Source organism: Lepidochelys kempii, chromosome 2, assembly GCF_965140265.1.
Source record: "Lepidochelys kempii isolate rLepKem1 chromosome 2, rLepKem1.hap2, whole genome shotgun sequence".
NCBI lineage: Eukaryota > Metazoa > Chordata > Testudines > Cheloniidae > Lepidochelys > Lepidochelys kempii.
In genome coordinates this window covers 215,750,559-215,772,830 of record NC_133257.1, presented here as the reverse complement: position 1 = coordinate 215,772,830, position 22,272 = coordinate 215,750,559, and the positions used below count along the sequence as shown (strand labels likewise).

General features: G+C 39.7%; 1 protein-coding gene across 4 annotated transcripts in view; it reads right to left on the bottom strand.

Moving 5' to 3' along the window:
- DGKB (diacylglycerol kinase beta) overlaps positions 1-22,272 on the bottom strand; it is a 510,469-nt gene that overhangs the window by 80,934 nt on the left and 407,263 nt on the right. For 3 of the 4 annotated variants that reach the window (XM_073333812.1, XM_073333808.1, XM_073333811.1), the window contains one exon: positions 19,528-19,723. In XM_073333812.1, the coding sequence (XP_073189913.1) occupies positions 19,528-19,723 (196 nt within the window). Of the gene's footprint in view, positions 1-19,527; positions 19,724-22,272 lie in introns of those variants that run through there. The other variant, XM_073333809.1, reaches the window with a different exon arrangement.

Genomic DNA, 22,272 nt, shown 5'->3' with positions numbered 1-22,272 from the left:
AGAGTCAAAAATAGCAGAGACCCTGAGCAGCACGATTGCGCCCTCCTGCACACTGCAGTGATCACCACAACTGGTCCTAGCTGTTCAGCTTGGAGGGTCAGCAGAAGTAATTTAGATTGGTTTTGTCAGAACTTTTCAAGGAGGGAGGAGATACAACCTGAGGGCTCAGAAACGACAGGCTACCATTCCTCTCCCCAAAGACGACAATACAAGGTATTAGTCTGTGAAAAGCAAGGCCTTTTATGAGATCTGGTGCAAGGAGGGGCACTGAGGAGATGGAAGGCCCTGGTTTCAACCTTCCAAATCCAGCTGATAGTATCCCTGTAATGAGATGGTCACTTATCAAGTGTTCCTTCATGGCCAGAGGTCACTCTGCAGTTCCCTGCTACCAATTACTCCCATCTGCAGGGCCCCTTAATAATTCACAGTGAACATGTAATTAAAACATTCCCCTCCTGGGGTTTCATTTATTCAATTCATTTATTCAAACTGGGCTCCCCAGGCCCCAACCCTAGGTCATTCACTCTCCCTGGGAGGCGGGGGGAGGGGGGTGTCTACAGCCCTTCTTCCCAGAGCTCGGTCCCAATACTAAATCTCATGATTTACCTGGATGGATTTCAGCCGTCTTCAGCTCTCTGGCTTCCAGGCCCCCAAAGCTTTCTCCCAATAAGGGTTTCTAGCAGGAGCTTGGACTAGAATTCTCAGGCTTTCCCTGGCTGAAGCTCAACTTTCCTTAGCCCTCTGGTTCTGTCTTCGAGGTCCAAATCCTTCTCTCATTCTGGAGCCTCCTGCTCCATGCAGCTCCTCTCTGTCCAGGGTCGGCTCCAGGCACTAGCGTTCCAAGCAGGTGCTTGGGGCGGCAGTCAGAAAGGGGCGGCAGTGTTTCTGCAGCAGCGGCAATTCGGCGGCAGCTCTTCTGCTGTCCATGGCGGCAATTCGGCAGCAACAGGTTTTTTTCACTGCTTGGGGCAGCAAAAACGGTAGAGCCGGCCCTGTCTCTGTCACAGCTCCTTGATCTCAAGGCCTTCTCTACAGGAGCCTTTCATACTCTCTACAGTCTCACCACCATTTCCTGAGCTTCCCCCCCTTCATTGCAGCCTTCTGCTGCTCTTTACAGGGCAATCATCCTGCTCTCACTCAAGTATGGCTTATTCTGTGATCAGGGTTGGCTACCCTCAGCTCTCCAGCCCTTATGGGGTGAGCCACCCTGTTACAGTACCTCTCTCTCTCATTCTTCAAATGTGAGTCATCTTTGAAGATTGAAAGCTCTTCAGCACAGAGAGCCTTCCAACCAGTGTGTTTATACAGAACCTACCCAAATGGGACTCTGATCCTGATTCGGGCTTCTGTGTGCTATTATAATACACACACTAAATAATAAATATTATTCAAACGTTTGGATGCTTTTCTGAATTGAACTCCAGGTGTTTTGAGTAGGAAGCCAATCCAGGTAACAATTAAGGCAACAGCAAATGTCACCTTGGCTTTCAGGGGCAGTATCAAGCCCTAGTTTTTACAGTGGTGGATGTTGCTTTATTGCACACTTTAGTTTTGCGAAGTTTTTATATCTAATCTTGATTTAAACCCATAAGAGTTCAGACTAATATCTCCATTGCTTTGTCTCATACACGGCATGGAATGTAACTTATTAAGAAGTGACTATGGCTATATTACAGGTCCAACCTACTGTACAGTTAGGGCCAAATATGTGCCAAGCATCACTTGACTGAAGATTATTTAATACACAAAGACATGATCTGTGCTGCAATTCTTTTACTAAACAGATTATATATATATATATATATATGTCTATAACTCTAACTGAGAATCCTGGACTAATGCACTGAAATGCCTTAATCAAGGTCACCATCCAACATAAAAATAATCGAGTCATCTTTTACTTTAAGCATTGTAAATATTTCATTTCTTACACTGCTCATCACAGCAGGAACACTTGGTTTTGGATTTGTAGGGCTTCATCTTTCATGAAGAAAGACTTGCAGAATGTTCTGACTAAAGAGCCTTTTTTCCCCCTTTTGTGTTCAGCTCATTTCTTTTGACATAATGAAAGTCACTTTTAAGCAGAGAATTCATCCAGCAAAAACACCAGACCAGATTATGTAACTTTTACCTTGCGTGGACACATCATTATGTCATACTTTTCCTGTGGGTTTACTGTCATCGATATAATGCTCTCTCTTTCAAGCGATGGTGAGCCAGCTCCTGAGTTCCAAACATGGGGCAGAAAATGGGTGGCACAACCCACTACTCACTGGGTTATATTTACTCCTGTGCAGAGAATGCACATGAAGCCTAAGTTCCACTGAGTGCCATTTAAGTCTTATCCTGAGAATTTTTACATGGGCCTTCAGCACAGAGGTGAATTTTACCCAATGTGATGGCTTTTGAGGCTTTTGCCTCGGCGTGGATTGTGGTAAAATACTTTTTTGAAAGATAAATCAGTGTTATACAGTGTGCCATGTCTTAATTTGTGTGCATGTTCACCCAGATGCTGTTTTGCCAGGTGATGGACACCATTTAAAAAAATATAGATACATGTAATTTTATATGTGTTTTAACGGTATTACAGTGATACTACTGAACCCATGTTTCTCACTTCAGAAACTTGAAACATTCACAGTTTTTAAAGGAATTTTTCCACACAACTTGTAGGAAATTGTTGCCCATGAAAACCTTCTTCCCCTGACTGTAGTTGGTCTTACAAATTCAAAATAGCTTGTAAGGCAAAAAGTGCTTGCTACTTTTTCAATGATTTGTGCACTGTTTCTTGGAATTAAAAAAAGCAGTGACTGGACTAGGAAAGAGGAAAAACAAGAATGAAACAGTAGAAGTGTGGTAGAGTACAGATAGCTGAATAGGACATATGCTACATAAAGGTCTGATTTAGGAAAGCACTTTAGCATGTGCTTAGCTTTAAGCATACAATTAAGTTCTATTGGCGCCAATCAGATTTAATCACATGTTTAAGTACTTTCCTGAATAGGGGCCAAAGAGAGAAGGGAAAGTGTAGAGAAGAGAGTATGGAAATAAGGCAAAGAAAATATAAAGAAGAGAGAACACTGTTGAACCTAGCACCAACCTAGATTTAGACACTTAACTTTAGATTTTAGACTCTTCAGCCAGGAACGATATTAGTTACGTATTTATATTGTACCCAGCGCTATGGGTCCCTGATCCATGATTTGGCCTGCTAGTGCTACCACAATACAGATACATAATAATCACTAGATGCTGATTTGTCAAACATTATCACTCTTCCTACAACTTGTTACAGTTCATGAAGTATTCTGAGGAATGGTTTAATCAGCCTCAGTAAAGTGTCACTTGGGCTTTGAAAGACTTGTTTTATTTACTTATCTTGCCCACCTCCGCCCGCATCCCCTATTTTTCCCCCCCATACCAAATGAGACATTTAGTGCCACACAAAAAAACGACCAATAGACTGACAATTGATTTATTCCAAGTCTGGTCTCACTTCTACTTTTTAGAAAAGTTTTCTTATTGGTTATCAGCAGCTAAAACTACTAAGTTTCAGAGTAGCAGCTGTGTTAGTCTGTATTTGCAGAAAGAACAGGAGTACTTGTGGCACCATTACAGCAGATGGACTATATTCTGATCTCACTTACTGTAGTGTACAATGAAAAGGAGGACTTGTGGCACCTTAGAGACTAACAAATTTATTCGAGCATAAGCTTTCGTGAGCTACAGCTCACTTCATCGGATGCATTCGATGAAGTGAGCTGTAGCTCACGAAAGCTTATGCTCAAATAAATCTGTTAGTCTCTAAGGTGCCACAAGTCCTCTTTTTTTTTTTTTTTTTTTTTGAAACTACTAGAAGTCAGCAGCAAGCAAGAGCTTTTCTGAGAAGCTAGAATTAAATCAGACTGGGAAGTAAGCAGAGTCAAACATGAAGCCAGACAGGCAATTGGAGTCTATTATTCAGCTTTATAGGACAAGGAATCTCTCCCAGAGGAGATAAAAATCACACCAGCCAAGTTACAAAACATGGATTTCAATGTGATCACCAGTAGGATTTTTTAAAAGAAACTAAAAGAATGCTGTTTTCATGGCTGTAACTCAGCAAAGCAAGTACTTCTAGATTTGATAACTGCTCTAGTGAGAAAAAAATAGGGACTTTCCGAATAGTGCACTTAGAGAGCAGTTATTAACTGAAAAATGCTATAGTGCGTTTCGTGTCTATCATCTTTCAGTGATGTCCATTCCAAATGTGCTCAGTTTACAAGTCAAAAGAAACCTCATAAGCCAAAATGAATAAGTAATTGGAGATCTGAAAGTCAAAATGTTCTCTCTTTCTGGTCATGCACACAAAACAAGGATTCTGCACTCAGAAGTTTATGGACGATTCTACTGAGGATGTGTGAGTCAGAAAAGAATCCTGCTTACTCTCCGATAGGCGTGCCAGCTCCGTATCTAACGCTAACATCTAATAAAGGAGTCAAAATTTATTGTCAGTAAAATAAGCAGATGTGACTAAATACATAGCGGGAGCAGATCCATTGTGGGAGATGATGATGAGCCAGTTCCTCGGCCCTGCTGTAGCCCATTTGAACTGCTCCAGAGCCACAATGGGGCTGTAAAGTTGCTTAACCAGCCTCCTGAGGATTCCTCCAATGTGTTTAAAGCTGACTTAGCAGCTCTAAGTCAGCCCCTTCTAATTTCAGAGACAGGGACGTAGCTGGAGGAGCTCCTCACTCCAGGAATCCCTGGCTGCTGGAACAGCCTGTTAGGGCCACAGATAGCCTGGCAAGGTTTAGCACAATCACAAATCATGGAGTAGACAATAAACGGGAAGATCAGTACCTCCCTGGATTTTACAAGCACGCATACATCTCTGCATTACTGAATTTTTTGTAAAGTCCAGTTTCAAGGACTTCTGATGATAAAAATGTCTTCTGTTGACATATATGAATGACACCCAATATGTTAGTGTCCCTGTTGTCTGGAAATAGTTGGTACAGAAATAGTTGGCACGAAACTTTAACTAAAATTATAGAACTCTTTCAACCTTTCCACTCTCACTGTGTAAATGTGAAAATATTGTAAATCTTGTTGACAGTTATTGCCATATCTATTGGCACACAGTCAGCAGCAGTTTGAAAAGTATGTGCAGCATTGCTAGTGCCCATTACCTTTCTGCCTATACTTTTTTACAATTTATATTCACCCCAGCAGGCAGCTCCTCAGAGCGCCATTAATTTGTTAGGCGGCTTATACTTTCCAATACTACCCACTTTATAACGTGCTCTTACAAACAGCCTGGTGGTTTACTGGCAACACTTTACAGACTTAGGAGGGAGACCACAATTTAAAGGCAGCAGGTAAAAATGGAACAGGTCACTGAAGTGACATAGAGGGCCTCATTCTGGTCTCACTGAGGCTGGCTTATCTGTGCAATTGCATTGACTTCAGCCAAGTGACTCCTGATCTATGCCTGGTCTCTGCAGAGGGAGGATGGAGACATTATCTAAATGCTCCCTTTTTTGGTGACTGCAGTGGGACATTTGCTTACCCCCACTTCCCAGACACAAAACAAGCTTTGCAGGGTCTCTACTTGCCAAAAAATAATAGAACTAGATATAAGAAATATTTGTATGATTAAATGGGCTTACATTTGGTGAGCCTGATTCTTTCCAAACAAAAGAAAATCCAAAAGAACTCAACTACTCAATAAAAGAGAGACTTAACATATGTATGTGCATGCTCTCAGTCTCTCTTCCCCTGCTCTCCCGCCCATTCTTCTCTACAGTGTTGTGGCAAGTGAGCAGTGCACTAGCGAGAAAATAGCACCTAACTTGCAATTTTACAAGACTATAATAAAATTCGTTCACATCACCAGTATTTTCAGATAATTGTATCTATTTTTTTAATGATTGGCATCATCCTGTATAAAATCTGAAATTGTTACTCAGAATTAAACTGCTGTCAATATGACACCTTTCACAAACACTCAAAGAACTGGACATTTTCTATTAACAAGTAATGAAAAACAGTAAGTTTGTACACGAATGGATTGGAGAACACGATTATGTGAAATAATAGCCCAAAAATGATCTGCTGGGCTACCCTATTTGTATTTCTGAATGTTTAGCCCTACGCTTCAGGCATCTAGGGCAGGGTTAAATGGGAAAATGGTTTGGGTAATATACTATTGGATGTTCAATGTTCAATGTCTGCTGTTAAACAAATTGAACATGAAAGATGGATGTTGCTGCCTTTTCATATAAAGATCACCATGAAAAAGCATCTATTTGGCAGTAGAAAATATCAATGTGTATTTTAACCATACCCACATACACCTGATTGCACTTATGTCATGCCTTTTTAAGGCACTTTCATTAGTAACAATTATCCATAACGTTCATAGATCGCACAGCCAAAAAGACCTAGAAAGGGTTAACAAAGTCTCAGTCGTAAATTTATCCAACCTTTCTGCCTAAAAGCTGCATATGTATTATTTTCTGTGCACTTGCAGTGTTTTCGAACAACAGAACAATTCCTTAATTCGCAAAGGAATCTAAATTACAATAATCAATATGCATTCTTTTCCACAAGAAAGGAAACACCTGTTATAGTTAGTTAATTGCTGACTTTTTTGTAAGCATTTGGAAGAAAAGTAAATTTTACAAATAATTTATATCTGAAAAACTTCTGAATCAAAGACAAGTGTATTATAAAAATGGTATGAAACCAAAAGAGCTTAACAGAGAAAGCAACAGATGTTTTCATTTTGTTAATTAAGGGAAAAGTCCTTACCAAAGCACTTGATAGAATATGGTTATTTTACAATTAAGACACAGATTGGGGCCTTTTTCTATTCTCACACTGATTTAATATTACTGCAACAGTGCAGTTACTCCTGTTCTCCATGAGTCAGAGATCAGATTTAAGCCCCAGAAAAAGAGTGGAATGGAGCAATTTTTTAAAAAAATTACATTTTATTATTAAACAAAGAAAACCTCCATCAGAGATTTTTTTGATTTATCTTAGAGTCCTCTATTCCAGCAATAGCCCCATTTCAAAAACAGGATTTTGATGGGACTACAGCCAGAGTAGGGGGGAAAGTTGCATATTCATGGGTTTATCAAAAATATCTCTATTAAAGAGACTTCTTATATATTAGCATTTCCTCAGCTACAACTTACCAACTTTCTCAGCTCCACATTTAGGAGTGCAGGATGTGCAAAATTCTGCTTTTAGTTAACGTGCTGCATTATTCGTCTGTGGTATAACTCTGGTAATTTCAATGGAGTTACACCAAGGGGAGTTACATCCTAGGGTGTTTACATCACACATTACTATACAAATATCTACACGGCACAGTAAATTTTAAAGTAACAATTATTTGTCTCTTATTTTAGCTCACTTAATTCTAGATTGTCACTACACTGTTCTGTATTTCCCAGGCTGCCAACCTACACCACTGAAATGCTGTCAGAAAAAAAGACTGGTGTGTGGAAGAAACAGGAAAAGAATCTCAGAGCTAAAATTTAGCTTTCCCTGGGTTCCACTGAAACATGCAAGAGCTAAATATGAGACAGTTTCACATTCTGCAAAGTATGTTCTCAACTCAGAGCTCAGATCTTCACATGGATAAATACCAGCAATGCTAGTGTCTCAGAAATGGGGGGAGGGGGGGAGGGAAAAACAGGCCATCTAATTTATCCATCTTCACATGGATAAATACCAGCAATGCTAGTGTCTCAGAAATGGGGGGGCAGGGGGGAGAGGGAAAAACAGGCCATCTAATCCATCACCCTGCCAATGTAGGATGAATTGTGGAAATTGTAGGCATCACTGATTATGCATCACAAGTACAATATATTAAAACCCTTTGGAGATCCTGGACATATATTATATTGCATATCCCCTCTTAAGTATTCATTTGGCTGTCAGTTTAGAAAATACTAGTTTACTTAGAGTGATAAGGCATAAGAGTCATGGAAGGCCTCTTTGGCATATAGCCCTCTGCAGGGGGAGGAAATGACTTGGTCCATAATTACAGAAAGCAAGTGGCCACATGCCTTTGCATAGGATGTATATAACACTTGCATCCCCTATTGCAGGCCAGAGTCTGGAGTAGCTGATTTAGATCATAAAGAACTGCCTATTCCCCATTTTTGGGTTGGTGCAGCACATGGCTCTCCCATTCCTGCCTAGTTCCCATTTACTTCCGCTTCCTTACAGAGTAGCTAGAGTGAATTTCTGTTTGAAACCATGGGAGCTATGCATGCAAATCCCTGTACTTAGAAATAAGATAGTCCTTTATGCCATTTTAATCAATCTCTGCCATATGTGTTACTTAATAGCTCTGTCTTCCTATAGAAAATGAGCAACTTAAGGGAAATGAAACTTTTCAACGATACATTTTCCTTCTGGCAGCCTATGAAATACACCATAATTATCCTCTTTTCGATGAATAACTCTTGAAATAAAAGGAACATTCTGTGGGATAATACAAAGGAATAATACAATGGTAATCTCAATTGCCTTGTAAATAAAAGGATTTTTTATAATTATAATATATACTACCCAGAAACATATATACATACTTTATAAATATAAATCCAAATCAGATTGTCATTCTAATTCTTAAGAGGCTACTACTTCCCAATAATAAGAATAATCATCACCATTTTGCAATTATCACAGATAAGACTTTTCATTCTATGGGATTCAAAAATGTGTTACTCTGGGCTCAATTCCTGAGGTCTGTGGGGCTACTTGCATGAGTGAAAACTACTTAATGTGAGTAAGGGCTGCAGAATCAGACTGCATAAATACAGTGCCACAGCAGTGAAAAGTTGGTTTCCAGGAGGAAAACTGGCACACAGCCTATTGTACAACAATGGAGAGGAAAGGGGGGAAAAGATATTTTCAGCAAGGACCCCAAGACATCCCTTTCTCTTATGAAGACGGTCATCCTATCTTTAATGTCCATGTAAAGCAGACAGGATTTTGATTTTAAGAACTCACCAGATGAAGCACATGGTATACAGTTTAGATATGTCAGCAGGATAAAGGACTGAGTCCTCCCTGTTGGTATTTTAAGCAGTCATTCTGGTGAGTGTAGGCATTGAAAAAACAAGATGCTTAGAACACTGGGCCATCAACTCCAGCTCTTGTGAAACTGCTGAAAAAAGATCAGACTGCAAAGGTTTACACATTACAATAATTATTTGATTTTAACACTAAGATCTTTTCTGACTTGTCACCTTCAAGTATGTCCATGATTAAGCATTCTAATGAAGCATGAAAATCTCTCAAAACAGTGATAAACCTGGAAGGGACAGCTCTTAAAGGGAAAGTTCTAATTTCTAAATAAAACCTCAGAGTTCTAAATAAAATTGTTATTTTGAAACTAGTATTTTGAATACTAAAAACTGAGTTTTGTTACTCTACCCAGTCTCTCTCAGTAAATTCTCCCAAGACCCGTCAAGGAAAAATACCAGGAGAGTCTCAGCTGGAATCTCCTGCTTTGAGCGGGTGGTTGGACTAGATGACCTCTTGAGGTCTATTCCAACCCTAATATTCTATGATTATATGAATCCAGGCCTAACCTGAATGCAATATTGGATAAGGAATTAAACTTTTGAGTTACACCATTAGATGATGATGATGATGTTGATGTTTTCATTATTGTGCTTTTTGTTCTCATACTCTCCTCCCTCCTCTTCCAGCCAGCCTTTTTCTGTCTTTTTCTTCTCTTCTGCACTCTTCTTTACACATTTTCAGCACTATACATTTATTGACCCTGGGTTAATCCTCGTCTTACTTACTCTGGGTCCAATTTAGATCAGGACTCTCCCAAGTTGAACATTTCTGAATTTTTACCAATTTCACCAGGTTTTATTTTAAATTTTAAGTTACAAATGTATTTTGAATGTGCTATGTTTGTTGAAGCCCTTTAGTTCCTATTTGAGACTGTTGAAAGTAGAAACTTACACACACATCTTTAGAGATGGGAAAACTGGTTCAAATAAAATTAGAACTAACTAAAATGAACTCAAATCTTTTATGACATCTGAAATACTCATGTATCTATTTGTGGGAGTATTTGGGGGAGGAGAGGGCTATTAACATATATTGATTTTCTGTTTGCTGAGTATTTTTGCATTCCTGGTTTCACTCAGGGCCAGAAGCTGAAGTGAAAAAAAAAAATCAAAAAACCCATAAGAAACTATTTCCTTAATAGTATTTTCAGAACAGCTGAAACTAGAAATAATGGAAATCTCCTGACAGATTAATTTGTGAAATTTTCAAACCAAAGAGATTCAGAGAAGCATCCAAATCAAATGGTTGTTTGAGCCACACCTTTCAAGCTTTTGAAGTTCATGCAATGATATAACATATTGTATCAAGTGCACGTGTGTGAGAATTAACTGCACAGAAATAAGTTCTACAGGAGGTGTGCAACACCGTGGATATCATATATTAGAGTTTCCCTTGAAATACTCACGGCCCCCAACACTGAATTTCCAATCAACTGATTATTTAACCACTCTACATTCAGTCAATGAAGCTAATCCAACATCAGTATGCATAGCTCTTCTATGAGCTGAGACACTATCTGCCATAATCCCTTTTTTCCCAATTTTTTTTACATTAAGGAATAATATGCAATTCTTTTCTTGCTTCAACATTTAATTGATTTAGTCACTGAATTTAAATGATTGGAAATTTTTCTGCTTACTGGAAATTGGATGCCAAGTGTATCATTTACGGTTCTGAAACAGACACTTGAGTTATATTTAGCCAATTTAAAACAAGTTCCTCTAAATTATTTCCTCTAAATAACCCAGAAAACTGACTAATAATATTGGTGAAATAGACAACAGCAGGTGTGTCTATTTCTATCAATCCATATAATAAGTGTATGTTCTAAAGTACCTAGATAGGAGAGTCAAGTCATATATTCAATTAGCTTTAGCATGCAACAAGCATCTTCATAAAGTATCTTCATCTCATTTTGTAGCTGAAAAAATAAAAATAAATGTAACAAGTGGAAGAAAACAGAAGTTGATAATAATTAATATAAACTGAAACTAGGAATTGTAGAAAATTGATAAGGGAATCAAGGAACACAAAATGAAATCTATGGCCAGCAGAGTTAAGGACAATAAGAAGGATTTTTTAAAAGTACATTAGGAACAAAAATAATCCTAACAATAGTATTGGTCCATTACTAGATGGAAATGGTATAATTATCGATTATAATGCAGAGAAGGCAGAAGTGTTCAATAAATATTTCTACTCTGTATTTGGGGAAAAACTGATGATGTCATTGGATTATATGATAACAGTCTTCTATTCCACTAGAATCTCAGGAGGATGTTAAACTACACATTTTTAAATAAGCAGATCTCGATAACTTACATTCCAGAGTTTTAAGAGAGCTGGCTGAGGAGCTCGCTGGACCATGAATTCTGATTCAGTAGTCTTGGAACACTGAGGAAGTTCCAGAAGACTACAAGAAAGCCAATATGCCAATATTTAAAAAGGGTAAACAGGATGACTTGAGCAACTATCAGACTGTCATTCCCCTTCAATCCCCATCAAGATAATACAGGACTGATACAGGACTTGATTAATAAAGAATTAAGGGAGGATAATATAATGTCAATCAACATGGATTTATGGAAAGTAGATTCTGTATCTTTTCTTGGATGAGATTACAAGTTTGGATGATAAAGGCAATAGCGCTGATGTTATATAATTAGACTTGAATAAGGCATTTGACCTGGAACCGCATGATGTTTTGATTAAATTAGAAAGATATCAAATTAACACAGTACATATTAAATGGATCAAAAGCTGTCTAACAGATAGGTCTCAACATGTAATTGTAAATGGAGGCTTATCACTGGACATGTGTTTCTAGAGGGGTCCTGCAGGGATTGATTCTTGGCCCTATGTCATTTCACATTTTTATTAAAGACTTAGAAGAAAACATAACATAATTAATGATATATGGGGCCCTACCAAACTCATGACTGTGAAAAATGTGTCACAGACTGTGAAATCTGGTCTCCCCCATGAAATCTGATCTCCCCTGTGAAATCTGGCTAGTGTAGGGGGGTTCATGGTATTGCCACCCATCTGCTCTGCCTTCGGAGCTGGGAGGCCAGAGAGCAGTGGCTGCTCCCAGGCATCCAGATCTGAAGGCAGCGCCGCCACCAGTAGCAGCACAGAAGTGAGGGTGGCATGATATGGGGGGGGAAGAGGGTCATCACTTTTTTGCAGGGGGGCAGGGATTGCCTTATGAGTGGGTGACATGGGTGACTGCCCAGGGCACCATGGTCAGCGGTGGCATTGTGACACACAGAGGCAGCCCAAGGATCCTTTAACCCCTGAGTGCTGGGGAGGGGCAGGGTTGGGGTCACACCAACCGGGGGCTCCTACTGTGTGTCATGCTTCAGCTGCTAGTCCCAACCCGCTTGCAGAGGGATGGGACTTCCTCTTCATGGGCCACTCCTGGAGCCAGGTCAGATCCACCTCTGCTGGGAGCACAGAAGTAAGGATGGCAATATCATACCATACCACCCTCACTTCTGCACTGCGGGTGGCGGCAGCACTGCCTTCAGAGCTGGGCTCCCATCCAGCATCCACCACTCTCCAGCCGCCCAACTCTGAAGGCAGCCCTGCCGCCACCAGCAGTGCAGAAGTAAGGGTGGCAATACCATGACTCCCCTACAATAACCTTGCACTGCCCCACCCCCATAATCCCCTTTTGGACCGGACCTCCATGGTTACAACACTGTGAAATTTAAGATTTAAATACCTGAAACGATGACATTTAAGATTTTTAAAATCTCATCACTGTGAAATTTACCAAAATGGACCGAGAATTTGGTAGGGCCCTAATGATAAAGTTTGAAGACGATACAAAAATTGGGGGAGTGGAAACTAATGAAGAGGACGGATACAGAGTGATCTGGATTGCTTGGTAAGGCAGGCACAAGCAAGCACTATGTGCTTTAATATGGCTAAATCTATGAACCAAAGAATGTAAGCCATATTTACACGATGGGGACTCTGTCCTGGGAAGCAGTGACTCTGAAAAAGATTTGGGGGTTGTGGTTGATAATCAGCTGAATGAGAGCTCCCAGTGCAATGCTGTAGCCTACAGGGCTCAAGCATTCCTCGGATGCATAACCAGGGGATTAGGAGAGGAGTAGGCATAAAGGATTTTACTGCTGTATTTGGCATGGTTGCAGCCACTGCTGCAATACTGTGTCCAATTCCAGTGTTTACAATTCAAAAGGATGTTCATAAATTGGACAGAGTTCAGAAAAGAGCCATGAGCGTGATTAAAGGTTTAGAAAACCTGCCTTACAGTGACAGACACCAGGAGCTCAATCTATTTAATTTAACAAAGAGAAGGTAAAGGGGTGACTTGATCGCAGTCTATAAGTACCTACTTGGGGAACAAATATTTGATAATGGGATTTTTGATCTGGCAGAGAAAGGTAAAATATGATCCAATGGCTGGAAGCTGAAGCTAGACAAATTAAGAATGGAAATAAGGCATGAATTCTTTGAACAGTGAGAATAATTAACCATTGGAACAACTTTCTGATCCAAAGTCAACACTCTGATTCAAAGCTTGAAATTCAGACAGCACTGAAAATAGCCATGCAGTAACTTAAAATTTCCCCCCAAAACAAGGCTTGTTGAGGATTTTGTAGACCCATTAAGCGTTCCAAGCTTACCGTTGAGAATTCCTGCCATTCCTAGCTCTTTTGGATGCTTGGATGGGTTTGTTACCTTGCTGTTGGCATGTTAGCTGTACTGAGTATTCTTTTTTCTCTTTTTATGGCTTACAGCAGGGCCGCCTTACCTGGTCTAGCTTCAGACTAGCTATTGCCTCATCTTCCCCTAAGTTCAAAGAGCTAATCGCTTGCCTGTATTCTCCACCACATGTAGGCTGCTGTCCTATCTCCCCGTCCCATTAAAGACTCACTGCCACACAGAGTCTTTGAGGCTCTTGCTCCAGGGCACTACTGTATTAATTCAAACACAAAACAAAGTAGGTTGCCAGGACCCAGAGGCCTTTCACTCTGCTACCCACTTCCTCTGCTCCAGAGCTACTCACAGGAGCCAACTTTCCTCCAACAACCTGGGTCAACTGATCCCTTTATAGAGGGCATGTAACCCCTTCTCATCTGGGTCTGATAATCAAACAGACTGGCCAGCCCCAGGCGCCCTGGCCCTTAAAGATGCAGGCCAGCATGTTACATGGCTGCTGTTGAGTTCCCCTGCGGCCTTGTCACTTTCCCTTGCTTCAGCATCTTCCCATTTTTGTGACTGTGCATATGTTGTCTTGGCAGATGTTGCTCCATTTCTATGGCTTCTGCTTTTCCATCCAGAAACTCATAATAAAGAAAGCACATCAACACAAATTTTCACCCAGAGTTATTGAATCATAGGCCATGAGCTTGGTTTATATCTAAATGCTGAATTAAGCCATGAACATGCATTGTCTTAAATTTAAGAAGCCTCTGGCTAGTAGCTCACTACAGTTTTGCTGTCAAGCTGTTCAATTTGATTTCCCTTTTCTTAACATTTTGTTAAACATCAGTATGCGGGTTGCTGTGCAAGGTGCACAGAAAGAAATGATCCTATCCTGAAGAGTTTATAATTTAAGACCTTAATCCTGTAAAGACTTATGCTTATAAACTTTGCTCACATGAGCATTCCCATTGAAGTCAATGGGACTCCTCATGTGAGTAAAGTTATATGTGTGTGTGCGCGCACGTAGGGTGCGTGTGTGTTTGAAGGATTGGGCCCCAGGGTGTGATTCAGTGAGGTGCTTAACATAATCCAGCACCAAATTAGGCTCCCAATAAACTTGAGCAGTTGGGACTGGTCTCCAAATAAGATTCAGCAAAGAAAACAAATATTTTTCCTCACCCAAAGAAAACTTTGGCAGTGCAATTCCTATAATAATATATTTCCTTCTGTCAGAAATACTAAAGAAAACAGGGAAAGGTTTGAGAACTTGATTTAACATTTCTGGCAGGAAGAGAATTTAATATATAATCATTGTTGTTTTATCACCTAACAGAATTGGTGTATCTTTCATGGAAAATATAGTGTCTTAATATAATCTATATTTTGAGAGAGTGCCATTTGCTAAAAAGCAGGTAGCTCAGTTGTTTACAGTTATACGTCCAAGCTCATATTTTAGTCTACATGCCATAGGTTCACCTTTTGTAAAACACTGATTCTTGGCTTTTATTAATATTTGTGTATATTCATAAAGAAAAATCTTGGCCAAATAATGTTAAAGGATTTTGTCTAAGCTCCAGAAAGAAAGATGGTTCACAGTTACAGCTAAAATGCTGTCCTTAGAATAATCAGTAATGTGTAGACATTTCACAGATCTGTTAATGCCTGGGGATCTGATTGGTAAAATATTGCATATGAAAATTTTGCCAAAGCAAACTGTTCACCAAATCCTCTAGCTGTTCTAGACTGCCAACTAAATCGGTATTTAGGTCTTCATAATAAAATGGATTTTGCACAAGAGAAACTATAATAATTATTTCCTAACTCTGTCATGTATTAATAAGCATGTGCATTTCTGCTCTAGAAACTTTTCTTGAAATATGCTATCTATATCTATCAAAGCCAGTTACAAGTAGAAAATATTAGTGCCAAATGTCACTTTCTGACATCCTTGCACAACTCCCATAGAAATCAGTGGGAGTTGCACTCATGCACCCAAGTGAAGAACTTAGCTTTTCAATTTTTGTTTCATAGATTTTAATAATGGGACTGTTTTGCAAATAAATTGGAGAAAGTCCAGAGGAGGTCAACAAAGATGATAAAAGGTTCAGAAAAATCTGACTTTTGAGGAAAGGTTAAAAAAACTGGGCATGTTTGGTCTTGAGGCAAGAAGACTCGGGGGACCAGTCTTCAGTTAAGTTAAAGGCTGTTATAAAGAGGATGCTGATCAATTGTTCTCCATGTTCACTGAAGATAAGGCAAGAAGTAATCAGCTTAATCTTCAGCAAGAGACATGTATGTTAGATATCAGGAAAGACTTTCTAACTCTAAGGATAATTAAGCACTGAAATAAGCTTTCAAGGGAGGTCGTGGAATCCCCAAAACAGGAGGTTTTTAAGAACAGGTTAGACAAGCAATGGTTAGGGATGGTCAAAATATACTTGGTTCTGCCTCAGCACAAGGGGCTAGGCTACATGATCTCTCAAGGTTCCTTCCAGCCCTACGTTTCTTTGATTTTCTTCTTCTTTCTAGTTAAGGGGGCAAATTATGGCCTGGCTAGTATGGCAGCACACAAGTAGTATAAGGTGACCCCTTACTCCCTTATGCTGGCTATCTCCATCACAAGTAGCAATGCAGGAGAGGAAGCAGTCTCCACAGAATAAATACATCCCCTCCACACCCAGTGGGCAGGAGGGGCCAGGAGTAGGTAGAGCTTTGTCTCCTCCCCCTTCAATAAGTGGTGTTGCTGCATGCATGAGGCCACATATTCTGCACCAAACAAACCTAATGCAGTTTAGTCCCACAATCTATCTCCTGGCCTGCTTCAGGGTAAGTGAAGCAATTCAGGAAAGATTGGACAGTCACAATCCAGTCTTAAGTGTTGACAGTGTTAATCGTTCCAGGATTCAGATTGTGTGCGCCAAGCTTCAGCCCAATGCACATTTTTATGGTCAAGTTATAAAATCACAAAAGCAAGGATTTATAATGAAACACAGATTGATCCACAGTTTTAGTGACACAGTTGCATTGCTATTATTTGATAATACTAAAAATGAGCTTCAATACTGCTCAAAAGTCCTAATTAGGAGAATTAGATTTTCAGGAAAATCAGATATGTATCCTTATAAAAGCCTTATGTTAGCTAATATTTTCATATAAAGTGTGGCTGTTTAGTTATGTCTTGTGATTAGATGCTGTGTTTGGATATAAAACCAGCTGAAAGGATATTTATTCAGACTAAGTAAATTAATGAACAAAGATTAACATGCAGGTGTGTATTTGGTTCTCAAACTACCAGTACACACTTCAGCAGAAGTCTAACATTTTGTGAAATGTTTCCTCCAAACTAAAAATACACAAGCCTTTAAGTAACTAAAATGTATTTAAAAAAAGACACTAATCTAAGACAAGATGTGACTCAAGGACATACTATTTTCAAGCTAGCAAAGGAATCACATTATCTGAGAACAGACAGGAAGTCAGCTGTTTTGATAGCTGATTGACTTAAACTTTTCACCTTACCTAACCAAAGCTCTTTATAAATTCTAAATGTATAGTCAAAGTACTTCTTCATACACTTAAAAAACCCTGTCCTTTAAAAGAAGCTCTTTGAAACTTGAAAATACATTTGTTCACCTCACAAATTTGTTTTTTTCCTATCTGGTAACCACTAGGGTTTATCCACTAACTATTTACCTTAGACTTAAATGTTTAAGTTAATACAAGGCTTGGGAAAGGTACTCAATTGAGATTGGAAGCAGAGTCACAGAAACAACAACACAGCCAGTGACATTCCAAACTTCTTCGCACTACCCAGCAACATTCCTGAACATTGACATGGAAGGACCACCTTTAAAGGTAACTAGTGTTCTTCATTCAGTCCTTGATATCTCTGCTGAGACTGCCAACAAGGACGTAAACAAAGGGTAATAATTACTATTGTAACATGGAGACAAATCCACCAGTCACTAGACTGAAACTGCTATCCCATTCGATACAGATCTTCAAACACCTGAGAGGTTACTACAGTTTTCACCCATACCAATTTGAAAGGCATGTGAATTGCTGCCCTTGATATGAAATCCCTTTGTTTGTTAGGTTATGCCTACACTACGGTTGGACCTTACAGTGGCACAGTTGGACCTTACAGCTGCGCCGCTGTAAGGTCTCCTGTGTAGCCTCTTTTTGCTGGCAAGACGGCTCTGCTGCCGTCATAATTAAACCACACCCAACAAATGGTGTTAGCTATGTTGGCAGGTGAGCCTCTCCTGCTGGCACAGCACTGTCCACACCAGCACTTTTGTTGGTGAAACTTATGTTGCTCGGTGGACCAAGCACACAATTGTGATCTTTTTTCTCTTGGTTTTCAAGAAACAAGGGATTCTAGGATTGACAGCAGCAGTAGAAACTCTGTAGTTGGTAGGAAGGTGTGGTAGCACCATGGAGCTGTCCCAGCTCCACCTGGACTATCAGAGCAGCGCTAAAATGAGTACGGGGTGAAGGAAACATGCTGCACCCTGCTAATGGGCACAGGAGATACCATTGTTGTGGCCAGTCCCCCAGCAATCCCAGAGTCCTTGTGCCTTCTTCAAAGACAATGCCTCAGTAAACTTCTGCCAATACACATTGCCTTCTCATCCCAGTCAGGTAGTGGTTTAAAGCTACAATATATCCCATACTAGTGTCATGAACAAACAAGGACTTAAAAAAAGTTTGATGTCTGAGTACCAGATCTGGGAAAAAAAACCAGATATTTAGAATCTTTAGAGAAGCAGCAAAAGTAAAAGGATTGAAATAAAATCAGAATGTAAAAATCCTGAGTTTTATCAAGCTTACCGAGAAATACACCTTTTGAATGTTTTAACCCATTGGGGTAAGGGATCTTTCTCTTTGAAAATGAAAAATACAAAGAGAGCAAAAGAAGGAGTACATAGATAACTGTAGGCCAATAGTATCATACTGTGGTCTGTAGAACCCTTTCATGTGGTCTGTACCAAATAATATTTTAGACCAAAATGTTGGAGGGTTGTGTGGGGAGGTAGGTTCATAAGAAGTTCTCTTTAGAAAGTGGTCCACAAAATGCAAAAATTGGAGAAAAACTGATTTAAACTTCTTAACTTGTAATATTTAATGTTGTGTTACAATGAATGCTGTCCAGCTCCCACCAAGTAAAATGGACACTTATTTACTACAATGATTGTCAGAAATAACTTTTAATAATGAAATCTTAGGACTGAATCCTGAGATCTCTATAAAAATGAGTAATGACTAAATAGAAGGGAAAGCTGGCAGGCAAACTGCAGTGTATATAATCAGGGAGTGCAGATAGGATCCAGGTATGGTAGCAGATCCTCATTATTACCATGATGAGACAAGCTCAATGGCTATGGAGGACAAATTCTGTCAGAATAGGGGCATGTCTGTCCCTGAAACCAAATTGTATGTAGAGTGTTATTCATGAGTAGCTTTTATCTGGCTTCTGTAGCATTAAGCACTTTTTCTACAGAATAGAACAGCAGTGCTCCATGTTGTTGTTTAGTCTGCTTCACATGTGACGTCCTATCTAGGTTTGCACACAGATCGCAATTATCAGTGTAGATGTGTTTATGCCAGTGCACTGCTGCAGCATTTTGTGTTTGTGTGTGTGTTTTGTTTTTTTAAGCCACACTTAGTTTCGATAAGGAGGAATATAGCATTATAGTTTTATAAGTTATTTGACTGTCTAGAACGAGCTACTCATTTTAATCTGAAGATTACCTTGACATGCAACCTTCAATTCCTTAGCATCTGTGACAATGGTTCTTTTATCCAACCTCTTCTTTTCAGTTCGACGATGGCTACGTCTTTTCTTCGTCTCTCCCCAAAGATTTGATCCACCGTGCATGCTTGGAATATTCAGAATGGCAATTCCTTCCAGAGAAATATTGATTAAGTCTAGCTGAATTCCATCACACTGATTAGCAAAGGAAACAAAGAAATAAAGAGAGAAAGCAGTAAGACAGAAAGAGAAACCAGAATGTTCTACCTACCAGTTTTTTTTCCTTCATCATTCCTCCTACTGTCAAATACATACTCCTGTTTAATACTAAAATATATATATCATACCTGGAAAGGAACTATGAGCTGGGAAGAAGAGTACAAGGTCCTGGTTTAGAAGGTGGAATGTGGATATGATTACTATTCATCCCCAGGTTGCTTGCTTAAACATGGAACTATTTGGCAATGAAAGGTTGTTATCTGATGGTTATGCATTGACTGATGTGAAATGTGTTCATGATCTCACTACAGCTCTTATTGGACAAATATCCATATGGCAAAAACTACCTTCACAATAATCTGTCTGTGCCAGAGAAACACTTTTTCTATTTTAGGGTTTTATACTGCTGCCCAGCACCATAGTATCTGAGCACTTTCCATGTAAGATCAGTAGCAACTGTGGAAGTCCCTGCGTAGACTTCATGGAGTTTCTGACACCTCCACTGCTGGTAATCAAAACCCTTTTCTGAACATTAATTTACTTTTAAAATTTAAATTAACCTTTAGAGCAATGTTTCTGAAACTGGGGTCTGCGGGCCCACCTGATCAACTCTTCCCTTTTCCTCCCTCACCTCCTCCCATCCGTCCCAGCGCCTTCTGCATGCCAGGGAACAGCTGTTCAGCAGCATGCAGGAAGTGCTGGGAGGGAAGGGGAGTAGCTGGGATGGGGTGGAAAGAGGCAGGGAAGAGGAGGGACAGGGGTGGAGTGGGAAGAGGTGGGGTAAGGCCTTCAGAAAGTGGGGTGGGGCGACGGCCTGGGGCTGAGTGGGGGAAGACTTGGGGGTCCCCAAATTTTTAAAATCAAAATGGGGGTCTTTGGGTTGCTAAAGTTTGAGAACCGCTGTTCTAGAGGACTTAAATTTATCACCACATCTGACAGACGAATAGCACACACCTGCTTAGCACTATACAGCAGTCAAATCATTGGGAATGAGCCCATGTTGGAGATAAACCAAAGATCTTCTTGGCCAGGAGCAAAGTGCTACCAGTAGAGCCATAAGGAAACTTCTATTCTGCTTTAAAAATCAGTTTCTTCAATAATATAATAGCTTTCCTTGAAAGTGATATAAGGAGTCCCACTTTGGCTTCTTTGCTATCTCTTTAGGAAAGTTAGTGCTCCTGACAGATGCCAGATGGAAAGTCCTAAACAGAAAACTCCCCCTATCCAGAGAACAGGAAACCTATTTAGAACAGGAGTCACTACACACTGTCCTGTTTACATCTCCTAAAGATGAGGTAGATTGAGGGGTGTGAAGATAATTTAGTTTCTGTGCTCATTCAGTCCTTGGCCTCTCAGCTGAGACTTCCAATACACATACAATGTAGTGCCGGTTTTCCTATACGGACACACATTCCCTTAGGAACCAGACCGAAACCACTAACCCATTCCATCTACAGCAAGGAACTGAACAGCAATCGGATAGAAAACAACCAACTTTTGGTTACTACAACTTGGATTATATTTGCACCCATTACTAGGGCAAAGGCTTCATATCCATTTATTAATTCATTGAGTCATCCAAAGTCCCCAGGATCCACATTCCCATATTGGCTGAAGTTATTTGCACACTAGCCTCATGCCTCACAACACATCCTGGCATAACCACATGCTTTATTATATATTGCATGAATATGTTAGGTCCCGGTTCTGTAATTTACAGTATGCTAGGGGATGCCTGCACTTTCATCAAGCCCTTTCAGTGGGGTTCTGCATAGCTACAGGGACCCACTTGTACATTTTAAATGCAGGATTATGGCCTGAATTTGGAATGCCAATATATAATTACCAGGAAGAAATCTAGAAAAAAAATATATGGTTCAGTGAGAGTTCATTGACATCTGGTAGCTCACTGCTCTACAGGCCACTGTCATTTTCTTTCTCTGCTTAACATTAAGCCTTTATTAAGGCTTTTACCAAGAAAAAGAACCCACTACATATAATTATGATCATCCCTGCCCCAATTGTTCACTTATCCTGTAACTCACCCAAAGCACAAAACCAAACCATACTTAGCGTATACCCCTCTGTCTCTTTCAAATGCTTTTAACAATATTACAAATCTAGAGAAGAGACAAGAGCAATCACAATAGAAAGGCTTCCTTTCTATATTTTCTCACACAAAATTAAAAAGTTTAAAGCCACGTAAAATATTCAGTGAGGGAAGCTGGTAAGATGCAATGACGTCTTGAAATGACTTGGCAGTTGTGGAAACAAGTATAACAGAAATGGCACATTTTTATTGACTTTCCAAAAAAGGTGATGAGTGTCTTCAATGTCATTTTGGAAGAAAACTCATGGTTTTTCTATATTTTATATGTATTAAAGATAAAGATTTATTTTACTAAAAAATTCTGCTCATGTGTATACTTACTTACTGCTACACATTCTAGATAAACAGATATTAATTTCATAATTAAAAGTAATCTTGTGTAAATACCCTGCAGGCCTCAATGAATCAAACACAT